At 39.9% G+C, this 25573-nt stretch overlaps 1 protein-coding gene across 1 annotated transcript; it reads right to left on the bottom strand.

Moving 5' to 3' along the window:
- Window positions 1–930: 930 nt before the first annotated feature.
- si:dkey-192l18.9 (F-box/LRR-repeat protein 7) lies at window positions 931–24310 on the bottom strand. The gene is made up of 4 exons (XM_010767611.1): window positions 23921–24310; window positions 19418–19507; window positions 3853–4470; window positions 931–2292 (listed from the first exon to the last, which is right to left on the bottom strand). Exons 1-4 carry the CDS (start codon window positions 23955–23957, stop codon window positions 1556–1558), a joined length of 1482 nt encoding a protein of 493 aa, XP_010765913.1. The 5' UTR covers window positions 23958–24310; the 3' UTR covers window positions 931–1555.
- Window positions 24311–25573: the final 1263 nt, after the last annotated feature.

Raw genomic sequence — 25573 nt, 5'->3', positions numbered from 1 at the left:
CAAACTTATTATAGAAAAAACAGTACTTGGATGCTCTTTGTCTTAAAATAGACAATTTGTCTTAGGTAAGTAATCTAAACGTATGGTTATTCGCTTAGTTAGTAAGAGATTATATTAAGATACAGAGGCTCCAGCAAAAACAACCCTTGTGTATACTCACATTTTAGGCATTTTAGTTGCATCCCTCACCCCATCCCAGGGCTCAGCTGGCTGGGGGGCAGCAAACCTCAAGGGCCCCACAGGTGGATGAGCGAATGGGATGCCTAAATACTCCTCAACCTGCTGCTCTACACCTTTCACTGCTGTGTAATGTCCTCGCACAGTGCCAGATTTTAGAGTCACTTCAGGTCCAGAGCTCTCTAATACACAGAAGCACAGAATGTCTCAAAACAAATTTGATTAAAAGTCAATTGGATCAGTATGGAGATTATCTGGTTTTACTTTGTGTTGTTATTATGTCGTATACTTGCCTGCTTGAGCCAAGGAACGCCGAAGGAGCACAACAATAAGGAACAGGTGGAGGAGAAGGTTTCCCATAGCTGACAGGAACTATAACTGCAGGAATAATGACTTACATACACACTTAAATAACTCTGAAGCCTTAAAACCAGAGTGCAAAGTTGATATTTATATCTGAATGATACCTTGTAGACATTCGGTGGTGAACACCTAAGGTTACAAGCAGAAAGCACTGCCCTTTGAGCCCAACACACACACACACACACACACACACACACACACACACACACACACACACACACACACACACACACACACACACACACACACACACACACACACACACACACTCCTCAAAACATCCATATATGGTTATCCTGGATATGTACCCAGTTACCTTAATGACTCACAAACATGTGCAGGCTTAAATCCTCTAAGACTGTGAAGAGGAGTTCAGTTAAACACCCACAGTTGGATTTTGAAGAAGTTTATTGGCACAGTTATAGCAGCAATGTGTTTATTCCCAACAACAGTTTGTTTCTATTGGGCTGTCAAAAATCTCTGGCTAATAGTTTAATATACAGGAAATGAAAAAAAAAACAGGATGAGCTCAGTTGAAGTGATTGTCAACACAATTGCATAAAGTGCATATGCAACATAACAAAAGTGAAACTGCAAATTTAAGTCGCCAAATCTTATTTGTAGGTACATCTCAGTGGTTGAATCTGAACCTGTTTATAAATATATGCAGTAATGAATGATTATGGTATTCTAAGGCCGTATGGTGTTGAAATATAATATTTCATTGCTTTTACATGGTAACACAACTGTACCAAGTGCTCATGTTGTTACATTGTAATGTGTGATGTCGAGAAAAGTCAAATACTGAAACACTTCTCTGCCTTTTTACAGATAAATAGGTTAAATACAGTCTATGGAAGTAATCTCAGCCCTAACAGCCACCAAGCGGAATTAAAGAGTCAATTTCTGGCCAGTATTGCACACCAGTTCTGACGCATCGGCCTCTGAACTCTGCCAACTCCGGAGCAGGGAATATTAGAACATCCACTTGTCAGTCCAAGAACTCCCCTGCCTTTCAGTAGAAAGCGGGGTTTGTGTGCTCGATGACGCAGCGCCGGCAGTGGCGTCTCACGAAGCGCAGAGCCTCTGGCGACACCTCGCAGTCCTGCACGTTGAGAAGCTGCAGCTCGCAGCAGTTGGCAGCCAGAGCTTTGAGTCCTCGGCCTGTCACACTCTCGCACGCTCTGAGGCTCATTCTCCTCAGGCCTTGGCAGTACATAGCCAGCTGCTCCAACCCGCTGTCCGACACAAGCGGGCACTTACCCACGTCCAGGGACTTGAGTTTGGGGCAGCTCCTGGCCAAGTGGCTCATACCGTGGTCTGTCAGCCCCTCGCAACCTCTGGCATTCAAATAGCGCAGTCTAGGGCAATATCGAGCCACGTAGCGCATTCCTACATCAGTTATACGGGTGCAGTGGGCCACACTCAGGTAGCGAAGGCAGCCCTCCAGGCGGGCGACTTCACGCAGGCCGAAATCCCCCACCAGGCGGCAGTCACTGAGACTTAGCTCCTTTATTGATGGGCAGTGGAGAGCCAGGTGGCGCAAGGCTTCATCCGTCAGTCTGATGCAGCGGCGCAAATACAGATGTGTCAGGCGGGGGCAGTGCGAGGCGATAGTTCGCAAGCCCTCGTCCTCCAGGGAAAAACAATCGGTCATGTCCAGGTAGTGGATGGAGATCTGCTGGCCGTGAAGAGGGGACAGCTGCAGGGAGGCCTCCTGGGTAAGGCTGATACATGTTACCTTGGAGCAGCCTGGAGGAAGAGGAAGCAGAGGTTGTCAGTTCAAAGACAATTGGTTTATGACTAGGAGATTGTTTTTGTTTAAAGGATAAGTTCACAGGTGACCAATTGGTTCACATGACCAATTCATTTTGGAGGTGTAATTTCAAACTTAAAAAGACTATAGACTGCTTATTCAGAATGCTAAAATTATTTATTGCCAGAGGGAACAGGAGGAATAACTACAGCAAGAACAAAGTGGGTTTTGTTTTAAGACTAACTTTTCTTTAGCAAAATTCCACTTTTGAAGCTCTAAGCCCTGCCACTGGGGGGCGCCAGAGTAAAACCTGCTGTATTTGGATGCATGCCTGTAGCTAGTAGCATGAGTGCATTCAAGAAAAACAAAATTGTGGTCGGTTTTCTGAAAAAATAAATAATCTAAGGCCGATGTCCTTACCAGATAAAAAAACACTTGATTTTCATTATTGTATTCCTTTCAAAGAGAACCACAAGTTTCTTTAAAGTCTATTTTTACAACAAAGGGCTCACTTCCTGATGCTAATGGTGCAGACTCTGCTCTGCCGCGAGAGTCCAGTCCAAGTCAATGTTATTTGTGTCACTTCCTTAATGAAAGCAGCAGACCCCTCTCCTTACTCGCGTTGAGGTAAGTTTTGCTTTCAGCTAAGAGAGCCTTTCTTCTCCCACATGGGAGCTTAAGGTTGGCAGAGCTTCTCCTGCTCCTCTAATGATTTCACCAGCTCCAGTGGAAATGAAGAGAGAGATTGAAGAGAGGTAAATCCACACATGTGCGTGATATAGGGTAGTAGTAATAATTCTAGAAGAGCCAACCATTAGACACCAATCGTGGTATTGTGTAATAGGCTAGATAAGATGCTATAGATTTTTTGCAGAGGTTCTGCAGGACGGCCATGTTTTTTTTTGCCGGCAACTGGAAGCTTTATGAAATTGCCTTGATCCTTATTTTTCATATATAATTGTGCCATTTGGATTGTCTATGTCAGGGGTGTCAAACGGGCCAAATCCGACCTCATTTTGTGTGGCCCGCAAGAGCTTGCGAATAATATAATATACAATATAATTGGTGTAATTGTTGAATATTTGCTTTCAATTATTTGCCCTAGACTTCTGCTTTCAGACGTAGTTATGTATGAAGTTATTAACAGAACTGATAATAGTCCAATGCAGAGCACATAATGTAATATAATACATTACTTAATATATATTATATAGGCCTACGTATATTTATATAGCCTATAGTTTTAAAGTGACAACTGGCCCTTTGAGTGCAACCATAATGTGGCCCACAATGAAATTGAATTTGACACCCTTGTAATTTTACTATGTTTTTATTCTGTAACCTCACATATATTACCCATCTATCTTCCTGGGAGACGGATCTCTCTGCTTGGCTTTCGTGAAGTTCCTTCAATTTTTATTGTTGGGTTTCTTTTGGGGAGTTTTCCTTACTATATTAAAAGGACAGCGGGTGTCGCATGCTGTACCGATCTTAAAACCATTTGTCACATTGGTCTGTTTCAAGACATTATGATTGATTAGTTAATTTATTTGTACCTGAGAGGTTTAGGTGTTCCAGGCCAGGGCAGCGGGACACCACCTCAAACACAGCATCGTTGGAGATGTTGTAACAGCCAGCGACCTCCAGGCGACGGAGCTCCGGGCAGCACTGAGCCACCACATGAAGCCCCCGGTCGGTGAGCCTTTTGCAGCCGTTCACCACCACCGTCTCCAGGGTCAGACACACGTTGGGGGTGTCCTGGCACAGCCGGTGGGTCAGCACCCTGATGGCGCGGTCGGCATGGAGAAGCTCCCCTGTTAGCCGTACAGTGCTCCACAGCCTCGGGTCCCACGCCAGATTGTACCAGCGGCGGCATACTCGAGCGCAGCGGCACAGCTGATTGGTGGGGAGGTGGGAGAAGATCTGCAGAAAGGTGAGGTCAGGGAGGAGGTCAACGAGAGCGTGGTGGTGGGTTTTGGACTGGCGGGAGCGTGTGTGAGTGCCAGGCTGAGAGTGGACCACGGCAACGGTTTCAGCGTGGGCAGAGGACGAGGAAGAGGAGTGAGTCTCATGGCCGTTACTGGAGAGGGCAGGTGAGGAGAGAGAGGAGGACTTGGATGGGAGGATGAGACCGGGGCTGGGGGTGCTCAGAGTCCGAGTGCTGGAGTCTAAACCTGAGAGGAGGACAAGAAAGATATGTCGATATGTGAATGTTCTCATGTCCAATCTTCCTTATGATCTTGCAAACCATCAGATTTGAACCTCTTCTTAAACATTCTCTCAGCCATATCACATCTTAACTTGACAAGGATACAGCTGCTTAGCCTGATAGAGAAAAGCTATGATATTTTCCTATTACAAAAGGAATAAACAATTCACAAATCTGAATTGTGTTTTAAGCAGTCTCTGGAGTCTACCTGTTAAACCATTGCTGGTTTAAAAAGTTATATACACAAGGTTTTTTAAGTTGAACCTGAAAAGGCAATGACAAAAAAGAAATCTCAACATTTTTCTACAACATTAAGTAATACAGTATATCTGCCCCTAACTTTTGCTTAATGGCCAAATTAAAAGCTGTGAAATTGGAAGCCAACTTGAAAACCATCCTTAAATGTACACTAGACAGTTACCCAGCCTCTATAAAAGAGGGGAAATCCACCTTAACCTTTTTAATATCATCAATGATGTTGAAAGTATTCCAGAAATAACATGGCAATGAAAACTGTCATTTCACTTTTCACTTTATTTCCATTCAATCTGACTCATGCACTTTTCATTTCCTTGAATTGCTTTCTGACAACTAATAAAACAATGACCGTACTGTCATCTGTGGGTTTCACAAAGGTGGAGAGAGCGGCTAATGGTGATCCTGTTAGTAAGACCATGCAACAAAAGAGTTTCCATGCATAAGGGTATTCCAGCAATTTAGTATTGGACTTACACATAGTTGGGGGACTCATATGAGACATATTGAAAAAACACTTGTCATAATTGACGAAGCAGAGGGGATATCCAGACTTTTAGGGCTGACTTTTCAAAGTGAGGCACTGTATCCATATAGCATAGGGAAACTCAATGTGCTTTACATTAAAGTGACATACGATTTTAATAAAACATCTAGGCCTTGTAGGGTCACATTGCAAAAACATAAGGTCCTACACTTCCAATAATGGAACCTACAGCATCCCTTCATTGCCTGGTAAATTGCAACATCTGTCGAACTCCATGCACCCAATTTGTAATGCAGGCTTGTAGACTCCAAGCCCTAACTGAGATAACCCTCTGGATTTTTGCTCAAGACTCATCAAAGCTCCCTTCAGAGCCACAGAAGACTTTAAACAGACTGAGTTTTACCAGAGAGTTGTACTTCACAGATTTAGCATTTCTTTTCTTGAACATCTACAAACACACTGCTTTTTCTCATATGCAGTCACACTCAGCAAGACCTGTTTACAGACTTTGATGTGTAAACTCCGCCTTGAACCAGATATATTGATAGACTTTCTTCTGGTCCTTTGAGGCTTCTGTCTGTGGCGACACTGGTTTTTCTTCTTCTTCTATGACATTTATTTAACTATTCAATGTTCTTTTTGAAGAACCAGCACCAGATCTTCACCGCTGCTGTTTCAAAACAATGAAATCATATTTGTCAGTTATTTGAGGGAATTGGGTCAGGGTTCGTTCTGATGGTGCCATAGCCTCACCAGCTTTTATCATCAAAAAAGAGGAGTTTCCATGGACATCGTTATCTTGTTTTGGGAAAAATGTGTTACATTTATCTTTGTGGCACTCACAGGGCCTCCTCATCAGATGCACTTTATGGCTTCAAAGCGACCAGCTGAAGAGTTTGGTGCCGGGGCTGACAATATACGATAAACCCTATGTAAACACTGAGGCCCTCCTGACAGATGTGCACTGATTACCGCCACGTCTAAAGACGCAGCTGCGAGAGGCGGTGGCTGGATCCCATCTCCGTGGCGTGAGACGGTGGAGCCCTCCGTCTCGTAAGCAGGGGTGTGGGGATCTGAGTCCTGGGCTCGAACCGTCACACCCGGACACGGACTGCTCCTCTCTGATGCTATCTGCCTCCACTCACCACATCTCCGAGTCATCCAAATCATGAAACTAAGCTGGATTGATAGTCATCACTAAAAGCATTTCAAGTAGTCATGAGTATTATGTCACTTACATCTGTCCAACAATGAGTGGGAAGGCTTTATGGGCATCTTTTAATATACAGATCATTCTGGATGTTTTAGACTTAGTTATGAAATGATAAGGATGGATCTAGTGTCTTAAAAAGTTAGTTATATATCATTTTCAAAGTAATAAGTTAGGACTATTATTCCAAAATACAATATACAAATTTGGTAAAAGGCATTTATCTATGTTTTTATTTTTAAATGTACACCTTTGACCAAATATTCCATGCATCTTTACGATCTCATGCAATGTATTCTGTGAGTCTTAAAATATGGGTAGAAAGGGCAAACTGTTACTGAGTTAAAATTGCTCTTCAAGTTATTATATAGATTCTAGTTTGCACTAGATATGTCACATAAGTCTGTAGGATTAACAATGTGATGGAGACAATAACAGCCATATATTAAAAAAACAACTTTAAATCATTTATTGGTTTATTTTGTCTTATCTCTTTTAAGATGCTTTAAGAAACAACAATTTGCTGACATTTTATATCATGATTTTGTCCAATTTGAGTACCTGCGCTCTTGCAGGATTTTTACACATATGGTAAAAAAATATTATACATTTGAACCTGTGTGCTTTTTAATGAACCGTCAGAAAGTGTTCCGCTGTAACTGTTTCAACGTTTTCTAACCTCCATTTCGAGTCGCAGTCATGCAGACTGAACCGTGTTTGTTAATGGATGCTTCAGGACCAGGTCAGCTGGTTCTACACAGCCTACTGTATGTCAGCATCTTCATGACAAATGGACCACATCCTGCCTGTCATGTGGATTTGTGTGCAGGGACAGACAGCTGGGCAGTGACACCGTCCTTACGACTGTCCTGCGGATAGGTATTCCAGACTTTGGCTCAGTTAGCCTCCCGCCTCGCCTCTGATGACATCCACAGACTCTTCCTCTCGGGGACATGTCCACTGTTTCACGGCTACTTTAAATCCTATTTGTGGGACTTAACATTCTCAGTTGGAAAAATAAATCAAGAAATCTACATCAAACTCCATTCACCTACGGCTTAATTGTTCTTGTGGGTTGGCCTTAGTGCACCAGATTATTGTGGGTGGTCTTCCTATGGTTAGGATTTTTTCCTAAGGGTCATCTAGCTTACACTCACCTGTTTATTGTTTTACCTTAATACAAAGGATTTAACGGTCTGATTTTATTATAAACACCTCACCTATTTCAAATTTCACACACCTGTCCAAATATGTCATGACATGCTTGGTGCTGAGTTTTAATGTGTATTCAAGTGCAACACAAATATTGCAAGATTCCTGAGTTAATACCTAGTGATTGTGGAGTTATCCAACAGGGCTGGAAACCACACGCTATGCAACACAGAGCTATACAAACAAATCAGTCTATTTTTGCCATTTCAGTTTAATATTTCCATATAACAAAAATAATATTTGTTAACCTTATATTTAAGGTAAAAAAGCTGAATTCAACTATCAATCCTGTGGTAAAGAGTCTCTCAAACTCTAGGAGAGGATCCGGTTTTCCACACAGACAGTCATTATTTTTGATGGATGTTCAGGTCTGAGCTAATGCGATGGATTTTGCACGCAGGAGACAAACTTCTACCACTAGCTAAGAAGCAACTCCCAAATTGCGAAATTACATGTGCTGATCAGAAAATAGCTACAAGCCTGGAGAAACAAAGTGCTAATAATTACACTACATTCACCTCCTTCCTCTTTCAGTCACACTTGGACACAGCTGATGGGAAAAGTTAAATGAAGACAGCTTTGCAGTTGGACGAACTGGATCTTGGATCGAGATCACCTGGGTCTCTTTTAGGATGTGCAGGTGTTTTCTATCTGTGTTTCCTTGTCGAGTCAGACATCTGTTTATCCAATCCCTATTGACCACTGATTCTGCACAAAGAAAAGGCATTGTTGAAGTGGCGGAAAATAATCTTATGACGGAAATATTCACTTTTCTTTTCACACTTTGTCACTTCTGGATATGGAGTAAATCCTTTAAGCATCTGGACAACCTCTGCTATTTTTTTGTAATCTATGTGATGTTGATATACTATGATCTATTTACAGCACACAGTCATTTAGATACTGTGGAAATAAGACATTTCGCCAGGTATAATAACAAAAACACATGAAGCATATTAATGTACCCAAAAAGGAAGCAAAGAAATGTAATCTGGTGCAGAGCAAAACTTATATCATACATAATTAGGTTGTTAAAATCCTTATCATCTTTAGGTTAAAATCAGGGACTGGCTATAATATAAAAAGTCATTCTAAATAATAAACTACATTGACTTTTGAAGCTGTTGTTGGAAACTTCAGGGTGAACTTACACTACAAGGTTTCTCAAGAGCTTAAAACTTTATCACATTTAAGTGGCCCTAAACTTGGGCTTTTTAAGCATGGTGTCAATGCCAGGGCCCCATAAGCTACAACTTGGGCAACGTGTATCAACGTTTTCTTTAACAATCCACAAGGCAACCCTAACCCTAACCCTAACCCCTGTTTCCTTAAACCTAACCCCAACAAAACTCCAATGTAAAACCATCAGCATCATTATAAGACAAGAAATGGGGTTGGCATGGGTCAGAAATCACAGGACTTTGAGCAGTCACGCAATTCATGACCCAAAGCTTACTTATCTTTATATGTCACAATGTATTCCGGGATGCTACGTCACTGAGTCCATGATATAGCATCCGTAGCATGTTTCAACCCAAACCATAACCATTCATACTGTAACTCATTTTCTAATAATAACCAAGTGATTTTGTTGACTAAACCTTACCAAGTAGTGTTGTTTCTTAGACCTAAATTCTATGTTATATCACATGAAGCTACATCACTAAGTAGCGTGTTGTGCGTGTGCGTGCAAACCTTCTTCGCCAAAATGCGACGCAAAACGCTTCTGCCAAAGCCTCAAAATATGACGTGTAGTTATGAGTTCACATTGCTTGTTAAGTGTGCTGCATTTTCCTTGGTCAAAATGAACTCTATGCTCAAATGATCTGCCAACAGACATGAGGATTCCCAGAAGCGCTTTGGATGAAATCCTTGCACGTCAACAGATCTACTACCATGACAACTTTGCAAACTCTATCCACTAATAAAGACCATCTGATACAATTGAAAGTTCTAGAAAAAGCTAGTCATTGGTCCTTGGGTCAGGATTGTTGGGACTTATACCTTCAGCTCCACACTTTAAGTGTGAAATAATGAAGTTAGTGCTGGAATCTGTATATGTTAACCAGTGCGGTGTCGTGTTTTATATCTCTGTATCGCTGCAAACCTATCATTAACAGAACAAATACCATGCAGCTGTTCAAATGCTTTTGAAGGGACTGTAAGTGCAGATGGTGGAAGATTCAGCTTGGTTTAGGAAATCAGAGGAGAAACAGTGGAACATCTGGTCTTTACCCTGGACAAAGAACAACGAGGCCGTGGTGAAATGAAAGAGAAAGTCATGCATTTTGAATGTGCATATAGCCACAGAAAGGCATACTTGGCTGAAATCATTTGCCACTAATACCCAAATCTAAGCTGATCCACAGCAGTGCCGCAGCAGGATCACATTAACATCAATGTACTTCTGAGACACATCTGGATCGTGCTTTGATACCACAAGTTTAAATGTACATCAATGGGAGTGATCACTGAAGATGCTTGCGTGATGAAGAGGCGCAGCTGCATGTTTGGAGCGATGTCGCCTTAATGACATAAACCCTCTGACTTTTGAAAGAATAAGTAACGCACAAAAACAGATTCATTGGAAGGCCTCTAAAAGAGAGGCGAGAGAGGGGGAAGATATATTGGCAAAAGAGTCTGCAGACTTTAGCAGAGACGAAGACAAGTGCACAGGCAGGGTCAATCCAGACTTTGACGCAGTCTGCTCATAAACTAAAGCTATAGGGATTCTTTTCAGGATCTCACAGTGCCGTGAAGCTCTGCTAAGACCCTGTCTGGAGCTCGCAGGATTATTACCGCTGCATCTGGCAGAACAGACCAATCCATTACCTCGATGCCATTAGCCTTGTGACATGTTCCTGCTCTGCAAGCCTGCCAGCACCGTGACAGGGTGATGGGCTGCACGTGAGGGAATTAGAGATGCTCATTTTCTACTCATAGGTCAGGAAATCAAATGAAAAATCCACACGAGGGGTAAAAAAAAGCAAAGAATGTGTTTTTGAAAAACAACCAGACAGGAGGGATTTGACTGAAATTGATTTATCAGCTCTAAACGGTTATGTGCTCCAGTTTTTGTTTTTAAAGGGGAAACATCCGACTGAGAGAGAAGTCTTGAGATAAAAAAACATCTGGCTCTGTCTTGGGTTTTATTGAATACAAGGAAGTTGATATTACGGTACAGTGTGGCGGTGGGGCTATCAGTAAAGCCTTCACTACAGGAAGGTGTTACGTCACCGGACGACCGGGGAGACAATAGGGCCTGCTGGTTCTTTTACAATGTGCACACTCGGACAGGAAACAGACTCCTTAGTTCCACACAACCCCCATTACTTCTGGTCTGCAGCTATTCTCACACTCACTCAGTCTCGGGATTGAGTTTTGAAGTCTGTGCAGCAACAGATTCGCTACACATGCACCAGGAACTATTAAACTCTTTCCCCCACAACACGACTAATTTCCTCAGGGGAGTTCTCCGCCTCTTAAAGACCCTTCTGTCAGTTGAAAAGACACAGACGTCTCCACACTTCTGTCACTTTATAAATCCTCAGCTGAGGAGGACAGCCGATGGATATCTTGAAGCCAAATCTAAAAGTCTGATCTATCGAAAGTCAGAAATGACCATTTGTTCACGGCGCAGATTTTCCACTAAACATGACAGTTCAGCCAAAACATTCAATAATTGTTAAATAGGTTGTTAGATCATGATTTTTAAGATTACTTTTTCTTCAGAGAATCGTGTGCATGAAATGCCTTTCTGTACAGTCCATCCAATTTGGCAGTGGTGTGTGAGGAGGGTTGGAGTGTGGAGTGACAGTAGAGCTAAATGACTGAGGAGGGTAACGTTGGCTACACACAGCAAACAGTTAGAAGAACTCCACATCACACGGGAATGGAAAAGCGAGCGCTGGCCTAAACGGTTGATTTGGTCGTGACGAGGAGCAAATGTAATGATCTCATGTGGTGGAAGCAACAGAACAAGGGAAGTGCTGGAACTGCTGCGGTTATATTACACTCTTGACGAAAAATCTTTCATTTTAACTCCAGAAAGATGTTGTTTTGTCTGAAATGGTAGAAGGGACTTTTCGTTCTTGAGACACTTTGCATGGTTATCTTTTCCACTGTCTTTCCATGTGTGTTCCATTGTGCATCACATAGCTACATACCACAGTTCTGAGCAGTCACATCATGGAACCGGGTCTAAAATTTGAGTTGGTCAAAATGAGTCACACAAAGAGAGTTGGCTATTATCTTATCAAGTTTGAGTGTATACAATTGCCATTCCAGGCAGAGTTAAAGGGCATAAACTCCAATGATTTTGACAACAAATGTTAGATAAGAAGATTTGTACCACTTCCTGGCGCTGGTAAAGCCGTTTCTTTTTACAACCTAGTTGTTCTGGTTTAATTTATTGAACCAAGAGACCCCCTCTGTTTTTATACCACTGCAGCTTAAGCCACATCTGACACTTTGCTGCTTACGTAACGTAACAAACCACATATTGAAAAGAGGAGGAGGGGAAGTCCAATATGTCAGTTGAGCGGGTCATATTGCCACATGAAAAGCCCAAAGACCCAGGTGTCTCCCAGTAAAAACATCACTCGCAAGCCAACATCTTACAGGAAGCATGCGTGCGTTTTGGGCCAAGTGGCATTTTTCCCAACTCCTGTCAAACATGCTGCTAGTAGGACTGAAAAATGTGACCCTGTTGAAGAAAATGGCATTCAAACAACATGGCTGGCGCTTCCTCCCTGAGACAGAGAATGAGAAAACAGAGCCGTAATCAGAGAAGAGTTATGAGATCTCCTCACTGAACTGCCTTTACCTCCCCTCCTCCTCCAGCTCTTTCCCTAAACTGCTTCACTTGTTTTCTTTTTTCTTTCACTGCCTTGTTCTGTGCTTTTTCGCTCAGATTTCCAGGCGTAGAAAGGAAGGGGGAGGAGCGTGGACAGCTGATGGAGAAAATCTGGGGGAAAATAGCATTAGCATACTTAGTTTCTCTGTGTAGCTCTCTTTACTTTCCAATGAGGTTTAAAAGTACAGCACTGATTTCTCTCTTTAAAATTGCGTTTAGGCTTCTTAAAAAAGTATTAAAACTACTTTGTGTCATAAAAGTAAAAAGGGACAGTCTTCTTTTCCCCCCAAAACTTCCTGCATTTCATTTAGTACAAACTTCTTGAGGCGGTGAATTCCTCAGCATAAAATGGGATCAATCTACAACACAACTTCCTCTAACGCCCCATAAAATAGTCAATCACCTGCCAAATATTCCCCCCTCAAAAAACAGATGCTTCTTCATCTAAACAAACTTATTTTTCCCGTGTGAGAAAGTCCAACACAGCTGTAGAGCAGCACAACAAATTCAGCATTACGTTTCTCTAAAAAGGTACATTTGTCACACTGGGATCAAAGTTTTCCCAGAATTGTTTAGTTTAAAAGATATCGTGCAGTGGTATCTACTGATGAATGGTAAAAGAAAGTTACAAAATAATTGGAGCATAGCTTAAAATCTCCTCTCTGCAGTTTAAAATTCCCAACGGCAATGACACACACAAACACCTCGCTAAGGCTCTCTCATACTTGGCACGGCAAAAATCAACAGTGAAACACTATATATCTGCTTGAGTAAACACGAGAAAATAGTCATCAGTGAGTGAGGTTACTTTGCAGATGAAGTGCGAGGGATTTGTTGCCTTTGGGAGGGCAAACATATTTAACATGCTGGAGACAGGGGATTTGTGGAGGGGCTGTTTAGACTGCACAGCTGACCCTCAAGTGGCAACACTGTCAACTAAATCTGATCGAAGTGTGTATTGATGAAACATTATTATATAAGATGGTGATCCCATGAATATCCAGCATAATAAAAAGGTTTTATTAGGCAAAGTAATAGAAAGCACTGGTGTGCGTGCACTGCGGAGCCTTTCATTTGCTAATTAAGGTTAAGTTACTATTTGGTTAAGGAGAGAGGACCTTTGTCATTTGAGCATTAAACTTGTGATTATATTTAGGGATTAATCATGGTCATTCTTTACAAGAAAAACGTTTACTTTTGATTGTTAATGTGAAGCATAAAATGGTCTCCTCCTGTGTTAATTAAAGTTAAATGTTTTTTTAGGTAAAACCTCCAAACGTTGTTGGTCTACAACAACGTTAACCCAGTTCTTGCTTTGTGAGTCAAGTACATTTGTTGTATCAAATTACCAAGTTGGCAGTCGTGGGAGGCAACCTTCTAAAAGCCCATTGGATCTAGGAAATGCATTGTCACAAAGCTTGAAACAGGGCAAGTTTTGTTTCAGCTGAGAAAAAGCTGTTGTTTGGAGATTTCCACAGGCAGTCACCAAGTGGCTACACACATGGATCAGAAGAGAGTCATGCAGGAAAACCTGAAGTCAAAAGGTTCAAACAGACAGGTTTCAGATTGTAACTTTCAGGTCAACAACACAGAGGCTAGGAAGCAAAGGCAAGAAACAGAGCAAGTGGAAAGGTCTGCTTAAATATGTGCAGGGCTGATGAGGGAAAGTGGGATCAGGTGAGCAGGTGGGCAGGGACTGGTAGAGGTAGAAAATGGCAATGGACCACATTAAAGCAAATGTATGCCAATACTAATTTAACTTTTGATTTCTACCAAAGAAAACTTGCATAACATTTAACTAGAAAAATAATTTACAAAAGACAAGGTGACCGTAGGCCTTTAATTTCTTATTTGACTTGGTTTCTAAACATCAAATGATAGACTGAACCTGAATAATCATTTAATTGTGGTCTCTAATGAACATGCCTGACATGCTGAAGTATATTTTTCTTTCTTCTTTTTTGCATAATCTTATTATTTAGTCACGGCTATAAATAATGTTCTTTCTCTTTTATGTTTTTATTTTTTAATCTATGTTATGGTTCTTATTAAGTATATTGTATTATTGTACAGTATGTGTACTCAGGTCTTGAAAATGTAACATACCTAATAAAATAAAGATTATAATGGGCTGGATTTATTTGTTTACATGTATGCAATTATACAAATATATATCTTAGGCATTCTGATTCTTTATGAGGTAAAACAGTTCCAACTTGCTCTTTTCTATCATATACTTGTGAAACAAGTATAGTAGTTTTCTCTCCACTGTCTGATCTGGCTATAATTAGCGTGATAGTGTACTATATAAACCTGGCAATAAGCACTTGTACATAAGGCTGTAACTAATTTATAGACAGACACTTGTAAAGAATAAAAATCTCAGTTTGATACAGCTCCACAATTTCCTAATAAAAATCACAACATGTTTCAGTGTTATCTTTTACTACAGTGTTTTCTTGGAAGGACAGAGTCAGCTTTTCCCCATTGCTGTTATCACTGTTTCTGTGGTCCTTGGCAGGCATGAAGGAAGTGGACATGTTCTTTGTTCCCACCATTCCCTGTTCCTCAGCTACCTTCCTGCTGCCATTATAAACGGGTGAAGGAGCTGACCTTAAAGTATGGCTGCTTTGACGATGATTGACGCCCCTGTGAGTCGGCGTTACATCTCAAACTCTGCACAGCTGACACAGGAGGATGTAAGAGAGTTACCACACACAGGCTGAACATCTCAGGGTGTTGTCAGTTTAGCTTCAGTCATGTCTGAGCCACATTCCTAAGGTACCCTGAGTTTGGCTGGGCAAAAGCAAAACCCTAGAGGCCCGGACAGGGTCCTTGTGGAACCCCTGCTGGGAGATACTCACTTTCCTCCCACAGGAAGTATTTACTGTCCACACTGTGCTTTTCAATATGTGGCTAATAAGCAACTGGGTTTGACCACAAGCCACAAGCCAGTCTAAATAATAAATGAAAACAGAGACAAAAATGTGTCTGACTCGGTTTGTTTTCAGGAGCAGAATGAGTGTTACTCCTTCGTGTTGATTTTCTGGGAATGCATGTTACAGGCAACTTGCCACTTTCCATCCATATGCTGATATTAGGGCTGTTTAATATTACGGTTCATTGAGTTTAAAGCGTATTGCGATGATTATCACATTTTCAGATGTTTTATTTTTGAAAAAATGAAAGATTTCTGGTTATTCTCGGTGCAGTCTCCAGCACCTCATTCCTAGTGGCTCTGGTTTGGAGCTTTGACACAGGGTTTTAAAGTATGTGTCTTTTGAAAGAGGAAAAAACAGTAATTCTTTCACAAATAAAAAGTTGAAGCCATAAGAATTAAATAATGCTTTTTCTTAATTGAATACACTCTGGGGTTTTGGAGACACAACGTCTTGTATGACCAGTATCTTATGGCCGAAAATGTTAGTTCACTTTAGTTGGATAGTTCAGTTCAGAGTTCACTGACACTTCTTGCTTTAACATTTGCCATTATCTTGTAATTATCACTTGTAGCCAGAGTGGCTGCTGCTCAGCTTAAGTTATAAAGCAGTGCAATTATATGTTTCACTTGTCCCAATATCGTTTATGTGCCTTTTACTTGAAACCAAATAATATGTTGTTTATTGTAAGAAAAAGCAGAACCAAAGACGGCTGGTCTCATTACTTGGACAATGCCTGGGAAAAGAGGATAAATACTTTATAGGGATAAATCGTCAGCTTGTACCATTTAGTATTCTTTACTTGGGCTGTAACCAAATCAGATATTGACTTCAAGTCTATTAGGGACAAAACCACAATAACGATATAACTTTTTTAGATTTTTTTTTCAAATGTAATATTTCACACTCCAACTAAAAGTGCACAAATGCAGTCAAAAATAATAATACAATTAAGATTAATATAATAATAATAAGAAAGTATGTATTCTAAACTTTAAATGTGTACATAATGTAATGTTTTCTGTGAATGAGTTGTTGTGTTAAAGGGGACCTATCATGCAAAATGCACTTTTGTACGTCTTTTATACATGAATATGTGTCCCCGGTGTGTCAGGGAACTCACCAAGTGTCAGAAAACACAGCCCTCTCTCTTTTCCTCCATACCCAAATCTATAAAAACGGGGCTGCAACGGATCTGATACAGACTGATCCAGATTTGAAAATAGTGTGACGTCAGTGACGAGGAGCTCCGCCTATATGGCCAACTCTCCACCAATCAGGGGAATGAGAGGTTTCAGTGGCATGGTAACAGCATGGTAACAGCATGGTAACATGACGCTCGTAACTCGGCCCCCTCCTTTGCAGGGGGGGCGTAGTCAGCTGCAGCGCATGCAAAGACAGGGTGGAGGAGAGGAAAATAGAGCGAAATGAGGCATGGCTAAAATGCATGATCTGTTTGGTATTTTGAAAAAAATAAATATACCTTATATAGGTATGGCCCTACAATATATTATTCAAATATAGCACGATAGGTCTCCTTGTTAAATATGGATACCCAAAGTATGTGATGGGGGGAAAAGCCCAGACTGCTTGCTGATTGGTTTAGTGGACCACAGGACAAGGTGGGCATGGACTGTGTGATCTGCCACTGTGTGTGAGTGTGTGAGCGTTGGTTGGTATTTAAGCGTGTGTACATGCATGTGTGTGTCTTTTTAAAGAGGGGGGATTTGACTGTGGCCATAGCGGTTCCAGACCATGTAATTACTCCCACTAAGCATGAAGGAAAAAAATAACAACTTTAGTCATAACACAGGAGCAAAATGATGGGAGTGAAGCCACTGGTCATGGTTTTTACTCCGTATATTTATATCTGTACAGGTTGTTCTAAGACAATTATCAATTTCCACAATACAGCTCCTCAATGGACAAATTCAAGCGAGTCATTACCAGATAATTTGAAAAAGTAATCTCCCTGGTCCAACCCAGAGGAGGACAGAACATCTTGCTCTGTATTTAGTGAGGTTATTCAATTAATTAACCTCACTAAAGCAAACTAATTGAGAAAAAGTAGATCTGACGTCTCGTGAGGAGCTCGCTCTGTGTTTTTCTCTCTCCGAAAAACACCTTGAAATCTTCATTTGAGTGACACTTACAAGTACAGGCTGTCAGCTGCTATTTGTTTTCTTGTGGGCAGCTCTTAAACCACAAGAATACTACATTCACCGTGCCAGAGCAAATTTAAGATTGGCGATGACAATGCATGAGGGGAACAGGGTAAGTGCATATGTGAATGAGCGTGCAAAAGAGTCGTGAGTCACTGGTCAACTCAGAGAGAGAGAAACACAAGCACAAAGACAGAGAGACCATATCTGTGGTGGGGTTTTAGACGGTTTTTGAACGAAATCAATGACTTCACAGGGTTCTGAGATTTAATTTCCACTGACTGACTCATACTCCTGTAACATTCCCTGCCCTGTGGAAGTTTAACACACTTCCAGAACCTGTAAAGCTCTGTGAGGTATACCTTAAATCTTAAATGAGCTGTAGGATGCAATGTCGTTTTAATGATATGAAGCAAGGAGTTTTCTATACTGTAATGCTTCACGGCACTTATCTATACATATTATTTAAACAAAGGATCAAATTACTGTGTTAGGAGGAGTTCTCTGAGGGATGAACCCACAGTGAACTAACTCTGCAGTTCAGCTCAGCGTTATGAAGAACTTTTATCGTGTTTAGACATTTGTTTTCCCAACTTTTTTGTTGTGTTGTTAACCTTGTTTCCCGTATGTGGCTCTTATCTCTATGAAAATGCTCTGCAAAAACCCACCATTTGCTACATGCCCATCAAACAAAGTTAGCTTAGCTAGCTTGTGAACATCAAGGGGCATTTAGCCGCTAAAGAGCAAAATATTTTCCTGAGGAATTGGTGGAGACCAAAACGGAGCCAAAAAGGAAAGGAAATATTCGATTACATTCAGAAACAGAACTGCAATGTAATACTAAGCTTGCTCTGTGTCTTAGACGGGGAAATAACTTTAGCTAACACTTTAGCTATATCAACTTTAATGTAGAAGGTTTGTCCATGTTTTTAGCTTGTTGCGCAAGTTTAAATGTAGGATATATCAGAGCAGTGAAAACATAACTGCAAATGTACATGTATATTAAAGAGTTAAACTTGTGTTAAGATTCTAAATATATGTATTTGTCAAATAATAAGAATGGAATTTGCCTTTAGGATTTAAAGTTGCCATATGGTGGTCAAATGCAATGTTTTTATAAGGAATTTGAACAAAAAGCACCTGGCATTGCAGTACTTTTAGGCTCCAGCTTTAAATTATTTTTGCCCTGTTCTTTTTAAAATAATATATAAAATACTTTAGCGTTGACTGACAGATTGTTACAAATGTTTTAGACCTGCTGACAGGAGGCTTCCAAAGGCATCTATCATCTGCAACGCATTTTCTAACCATTACAGTGAACACACAGTTTACATTTGTAACACATACACTCCTGACCGAGAGGAGCCGTTCCCTACAGTCTGTATGCCAGGGTTTGGAAGAGTGCCTTTGCAGAAGGTGAAACTCTCTTTTCCCATTTTTACTCCCTACACCTTCTACAGCAAAAACCCTCTCACCCTTCTCTCTCTCCAGCACACGTACCTCCCTCCCTGGCAACGCTTTAAGCCTGATACGACCACAGTTTAGATAAGCATTCTTCCACAATGAGAAGCCAGAAGTGTTTTCTTTTTTCTTCTCCTCAAACAAAGCCCAAAGAAATGCCTTTGGTTTCTGATGGGAGCTGTGTTTTCAGTTTAGGGTTATCCCAGGAACACGCAGGTTTCTCTCCAAAAATAGGCAGTACAGAGAGTGGATGAGGAGGAAAAAGAGGGGTGGGAGGAGGAGAAGAATACGAAGGGAGGGGAGTTTGGTTAATGAGCACCAGATGCCTTACCTTCAGTGGTAGCCACATTCTTTGGAGCTTTGGTTGGTGTGTGATCTGTGCTCGAACTTATGTCAGAAGAGATGCTTGAGCTCCCTTTACCTGCAGGGGAGAAGGGAAGAAAAACAAAACTGCTGGGACAGAGTATAACCACTTTAACACGACACAGTAAAGTTATGATATACTGGTTTTTACCATTGTTAGAAAAAGTATATTCACTCAAATAATACTCGTAAGTATCTCACAAAGCATTTCTAAAGACTAAACTAGTGGTAGAGAAACAAAAGAGGTCACATTTTCCAAAAAAGAACAAAACAGGAATAACTAGTGACATAATTTGATAACAATCTAATAATAAATGATATATAGTAATAGGTCACATAAGGAGGCCATTTCTGCACATTTACTTTTAATACTTAAGGTAGATTTAGCTGATCATTCTTCAATCTTTTAACTGAAGTGAGATTTTGAATTAACATTTTCTTGTTACAGAGTATGTACTGGCACTTTTACTTTAGTAAAGGATCTAAATACTTATTCCACAACAGTTTTTTACGGTACAGCCTTTGGAATTTGTTGAGAAAAAAATATTTCTAAGCTTTAGTTCTTTAGAAAATGTGGTAAGAATGAATGAGGTATAAGGAAAATATGAAGCCCATCCCTCTCTGCTTTCATGACTTTTAAGATTCTCCATTTTGGAAGAATGGTTAAGCTTGGCACATGCACAAGTATCCATTTTTTGCTATATCTGAAGAAGAATAAAGTTTCCTCAAATCCCTCTCAGCCTTCACTTACACGAATGAGAAAAGATTTAAGCAAGTACAATAATGAATTATTACAATAGCTTTTATCATCAGCTGTGTACTTCTTAGCTCCTGTACAACCGCCAAACTAAAGTGCTTGTTATTCGGTTTACACACTTTTACAACTCTCACTTTATGAGCTTTTCTTGTGTTTGTTGGATTTTAGATTTTTCTACACAGTCACACACAAGTGCAACATTTCAAAGAGATATTCTTTGAACATGTGCATCTGCTGCCAGAGTACAACAGGCTTGACTGCCATGGTGACTGCAGGCTGCCTGCGGAGTAGTTGTTTATGGCATTTCATTCCACTGTCAGATCATAAATGCAGCTTTGTGGCTTTCCTGAGACTAAGTATGAGCCTTTCACCCAGCACGAAGAGGTATTCCCAAACAGTCACGCCCACATGCACATCAAGTGCAGACTAGACAGTTCCCAAAATAAGAAAAAAATGCAACCTGTGACGCCATGTTTAGCCGCACGAGAGACACACGATCCCACCGATACGTATAAAATCCTTTTTAACCAGTGCAGCTCATATGGTGTGACATTTTGCGGTGACATCACCGAGCCTGCACATCTGCTATGGCTTCTTCAGTCCCCAGAGATTACTCAGAAATTCATGCTTGCAGGTGTCCACTTTTTTAATATGTTAGCAGCCTAGAAAGTTATTTTATATATTCATCTTTTGCTTGTTACTGTGTTATTTTCCTCCGCATGAGGAACTCCACATTGAACTATTGTTTTCTGATTTTCATGAAAAAAAAGACTTTCAGAAAAGCTCCTGCTTCCTGTCTGATGTTTATATAATTTGTTGGTGGGTGGTTGGTGCATAGTTGTGCCTAGTGTGTAATTAATTAAGAAATCACACTTAAAAATAGATGTGGACTGATTAACTGCAAAATTCTGCAGTTGTTAAGAAGATGCTGGTCCCTTTAACCTAACCCTAACCTAAAAAAAAACTAAAGCAATTACTAGTTGATTGATTGTTTAGATATCCAAATTGTCAACGATTTTATAATCTAATAATTGCCTGTGTCACTTTTCCAAAAATGATATGAGATGGTGTCCTGAGTATTCCATACTTTTAAATTGAATACCTTTGAGTTTGGCCTGTTGGTTGGACAAAACAAGACATTTGAAGATGTCCCCTTGGGTTCTGATGGACTTTTTACTATTTTCTGATATTTCATAGACAAATTGATTCATCAGCTGTATAATCAGTAATGAAAATAATAGTAAGTTGTAGCCTGAAACTACACAACGTTGGTCTTTGTTTGGCTGTTTACAATGCAGACAAATTCCTTTTGTCTCTTCTGACAAAATAATGTAAGAAGCTACTAGTAACTCACTAACTCAAGAAGGACTGAAATCTTACGTCTATAACTTAAAGTTGTAATGGATATTTGTTGATAGGACACTTCAGATACATGGCTCAGGATTCAGATACTTAACAGGCATGCGTTGGTGTCATAACATTTATATGAACCGCAATGGAACCTCTGCATAAAACCTGCATCTGATGCCTTTCATTTTTCATATTCAAACTGTCATATTTTCCTTGCTACATTGTCTTGACTTTTCTTTTGATGGGCCTGCCTCAAAATGTTGTGAAAGATGAAGGTTTTAGTGAGAGGATATTTCAACAGTGAGAAAGCCAATGTTTGTAGCAGACCTCACTTAGTTTGATTTATAATGCCTGTGTTTTATAATTCACATCACATTTTTTACAACCTGCTAAACTAATGAGAGTAAAAAAAGTTGATATGTTGCAGATTCAGCTCAAGGAAGACTGAAGTCTGCGACAGAATCTCTTCATGTACCTGAACAGGCCGGATTCCTGGGTGGAGCTGGTCCACTTGTTATGTTTTAACATCATGACTTTCAATCTTTTCTCCGCAGTTATTGACTTAGGAAGAGAGCTCACTGGAATGTTATTTATACAAACATCTCTGCTCTGGAGACAGAAACGATATGTTTGGTGGATTCCAGCCACAGTTTTCCTGAATAAGTAATGTTGGAGATTAGCTGAATAAGACAGTTGGGGTGGGAGGAGGAGGCGGATAATATAAAGGCTAATACCCTGATATAAACTGAATAAACCAACCATGCCCATAGCAATAAAGCTGAGGCTCAATGTCCTGCTGAGATTTCAGCAATATGGTGGTATGAGATTCGGTTGGCAGATATGGATTTTCGCTATTATGATATCAGGAAAACGCGATTTCCCAGGGATTTAAGCTGCATTCCAGTTGAGTGAAATGATATTCTAAATATATCCATTAGCTGAGTGAGAAGGACAGTGAAAGTCTGTGCTTGCCTGACCATCAGCTTTACACTACTAATGACTTTTTGTTGTCTTATCAAAAAATACTGGCTTATTATTGATAATAATGAGCCCAAATGTTGTAGCATTTCTTGTCATATTCTGTCTGGTTCTTTTCCTTTATGAATAAGAGAGGGATTATGTGCTAAAAGGACATTATTTGTATGTTTTATGTACGAAACCTCTTAACAATTAGCTGTAGGAGAGCTAGTTAATGTCAAAATACATATTTACTTACATTTTACACTATAAACTGTAGAAATGCTTTTACGGTAAGAAAGAGGGGCTGTTACCATAAGCTTTACCACATCTTTTATTGACATAGGTAATTTATGTTTTGTCAGGGTGTTTATATATTTTTGTTTACATAAATTCATTGACATACCTGCACAAAATGGCTGCCAAATAAAACCTCATTAGTTTAAAGGATTGCTCTTGCAGACAAAAATCTTAGGAATTGGTTCTTATCAAGATAAGAGTGACTGAGTGCCCACATGCCCAAACACTCGTGCACTTTGACCCACCTCCTCTGAATCTGCAGGATCTAAAAAAAAATACATACATTTGGCTACTTGGTGTTGTCCTATGAACTTCGCTGCCAAGTCAGCTGTTTTTGACTGATGATACCTATGAGATGATATTTGAACAATTAAACGTTGTTGTGCAAAATGCTTTGCCTCTAACTTAACGTTTTGCATGTCCAAAGATATCAAAGTTATAGGAGGGTAACCGCCCCCACACTTTCATTATAGCTTATAAATGTAACTTTAACTTACATTAAGTTGGTTAAATGCATTTCACTCAAGCAATAGACAATAACACAATAAGATAAGACAAACAATCTGGCTAAAAAAATGTAGGGATGTGGCTAAAAGTTAGATATATTTGCATTTCAAATGCTTTAGGCTACTGTTATTGTTTAAAAGATGCAAACCAGAAACCACTGTATCTTTGAAGAATATAACCATTACTAAAGAGTCAAAATCAATTAACCATAATTTAGTTAAATTATTTTGACCATCATTCAAACGTGTGGAAATGATGGTCAAGGGTTGCTTTAAGCTCGATATCAATGCATATCGTAACAATTTGAAGATTGTTGAAAGGAATAAGGCATAAGTTGATCTCCACACAAAGAGAGGAAGCTCTTACTCAGAGAAAACTAGAGTTATAGAGGAAAAAACGTTCATTTTAGGCAAGCTCTCTGATGTCCAGGGGCAAACTGAACGAAGCTACAGAGCCAAGAAACCGCACATTGTTTTCTGTTTTAGTTTATGAGAGACACTTGGCACACGGCGGTAACATGATAGTGTATCGTTTGATTTAACTTTGTTTCAAGTGGAATTCAAATAAAAGTTGTTAAAAAGTCATAACTCCAGCACTTACCCTCGCTTCCATACTGTTTTCCATTGTTCGCACCCATTTTAAAGAATACATAATCTATGCGCAAAACTCGGTGTATCAAAAGCAGTTAAATTCCAGAGAAACGGGCAGTCTTTCCATAGAGATAGGCTAGACAGACAGAGTTTTGTATAGGGCCGCTAGCTCTGACTCCAAATAGTTAATCCAGATGTTGAGCAGAGGACGCCTCAGCATTACGCAAAGCTACAGTCCAGAATCCAGCTTCCAGCGGTGCAGACTTTCTTTATCTGAACTTCCACCGACAAAGAGCGGTGAGCAGAAAAAAAATCCCGATTCGAGGAGTTCAGAGAAAACTTTTGTGAAGTGGCCTAAATGGTAAGCAGCTGTTTATCAGGCTGAGTGTGGCCAGACAACTGTGAGAGGACTCGCTGCTCTCCTCCTCTGGATCTGGATTTAAAGAGACCGCAGACCAGGGAGGCAGAGCTGGATATTTAAAGAAAGATAAGCCATCGACAGACTGGGATTCAGTAGACTACCACTGAATCCCAGTCTAAAGTAAGTACCACTGGTAGTGGTGAGAGAAGTAGATACTTTACTTTAGTAAAAGTAGAATAATGAATTACAAGTAGCGTAAAAGTTCTGAATTCCAATTACTTGAGTAAAGGTACGTACGTGTATCCAAAACTCATTTTAGTACCAAAAGTAAAATAATCCATGACACAATAGCTAATTTCAGAGTAAATGACTGAAACAATTTGCATTTTAACCTATAATAAGATGTGTTTGCTAATCCACTGTGTATTATTAATCTGAATCTTCAGAGTAACTAGTAATCGAAGTTTTTCAATAAAAATGTTGGAGTTATACGTTTTTGTATAGTATCATTGTAACAAACAAAAAGTCCCATCTCAATTACTTGAGGAAAACTGCAAAATTATTAATATCAAATTATACCTTCAACTACAACAATTCCAAATTATGCCAAATGCTTTATTTCAGAATAAAATGTAGATTTATCTTAAACTATAAACATAATTGTTTGTCAATTTTGTTCTTCAAGGAAACCAGTAATCAAAAATTAACTGATAAATATATAAAACATATTTTCTAAGGAAGTATCATAATTGTACTTACGTATTTACAGTACTGGAGTAAATATACTTCCCCCCCTGGAATAACACAACCATAGTCTATGGCTGACCTAATGGAATCATTCAACAATCCCATTCAATTATTTGCCCTTATACCTCATTAATATTTAAGTATTATGTCATCACAGGTGTGACTTGAAGAGATTCACACTCAGCCAATCAGAATTGAGGTCATATAATCTCCTAAATATTCTGAGGATATAGGCCTGCTGACAGAAGAGAATGGTTTAACCACACATGTGGGAATGTGCCTATGAATAGCATTCATCCAGGTCATTGGATATCTAGAAGTCAAGTCGGCAGACAAAGCCAGTTGTCTACTGATGACAGGTGACTTAATATTCTAGATAGAAGTGGAAATTCCATTCTAAATGCACACAGTATGCAGATCTATAAAGGATAACGTTGTATTTGTGGCTATGGTGACTTCTATTCTCTAGTAACATTTGCAGCACAATGTAAAAGGCATTTAGCTGCAGCTAAACAGGTAAAAGTAAAAAAAATGTAATAGAAATATAGGTAAATA

Source organism: Notothenia coriiceps, unplaced genomic scaffold (genome assembly GCF_000735185.1).
Source record: "Notothenia coriiceps isolate Sejong01 unplaced genomic scaffold, NC01 NC01_scaffold00004486, whole genome shotgun sequence".
NCBI classification, from domain to species: domain Eukaryota; kingdom Metazoa; phylum Chordata; class Actinopteri; order Perciformes; family Nototheniidae; genus Notothenia; species Notothenia coriiceps.
This window is presented reverse-complemented; position numbering and strand designations above follow the sequence as displayed.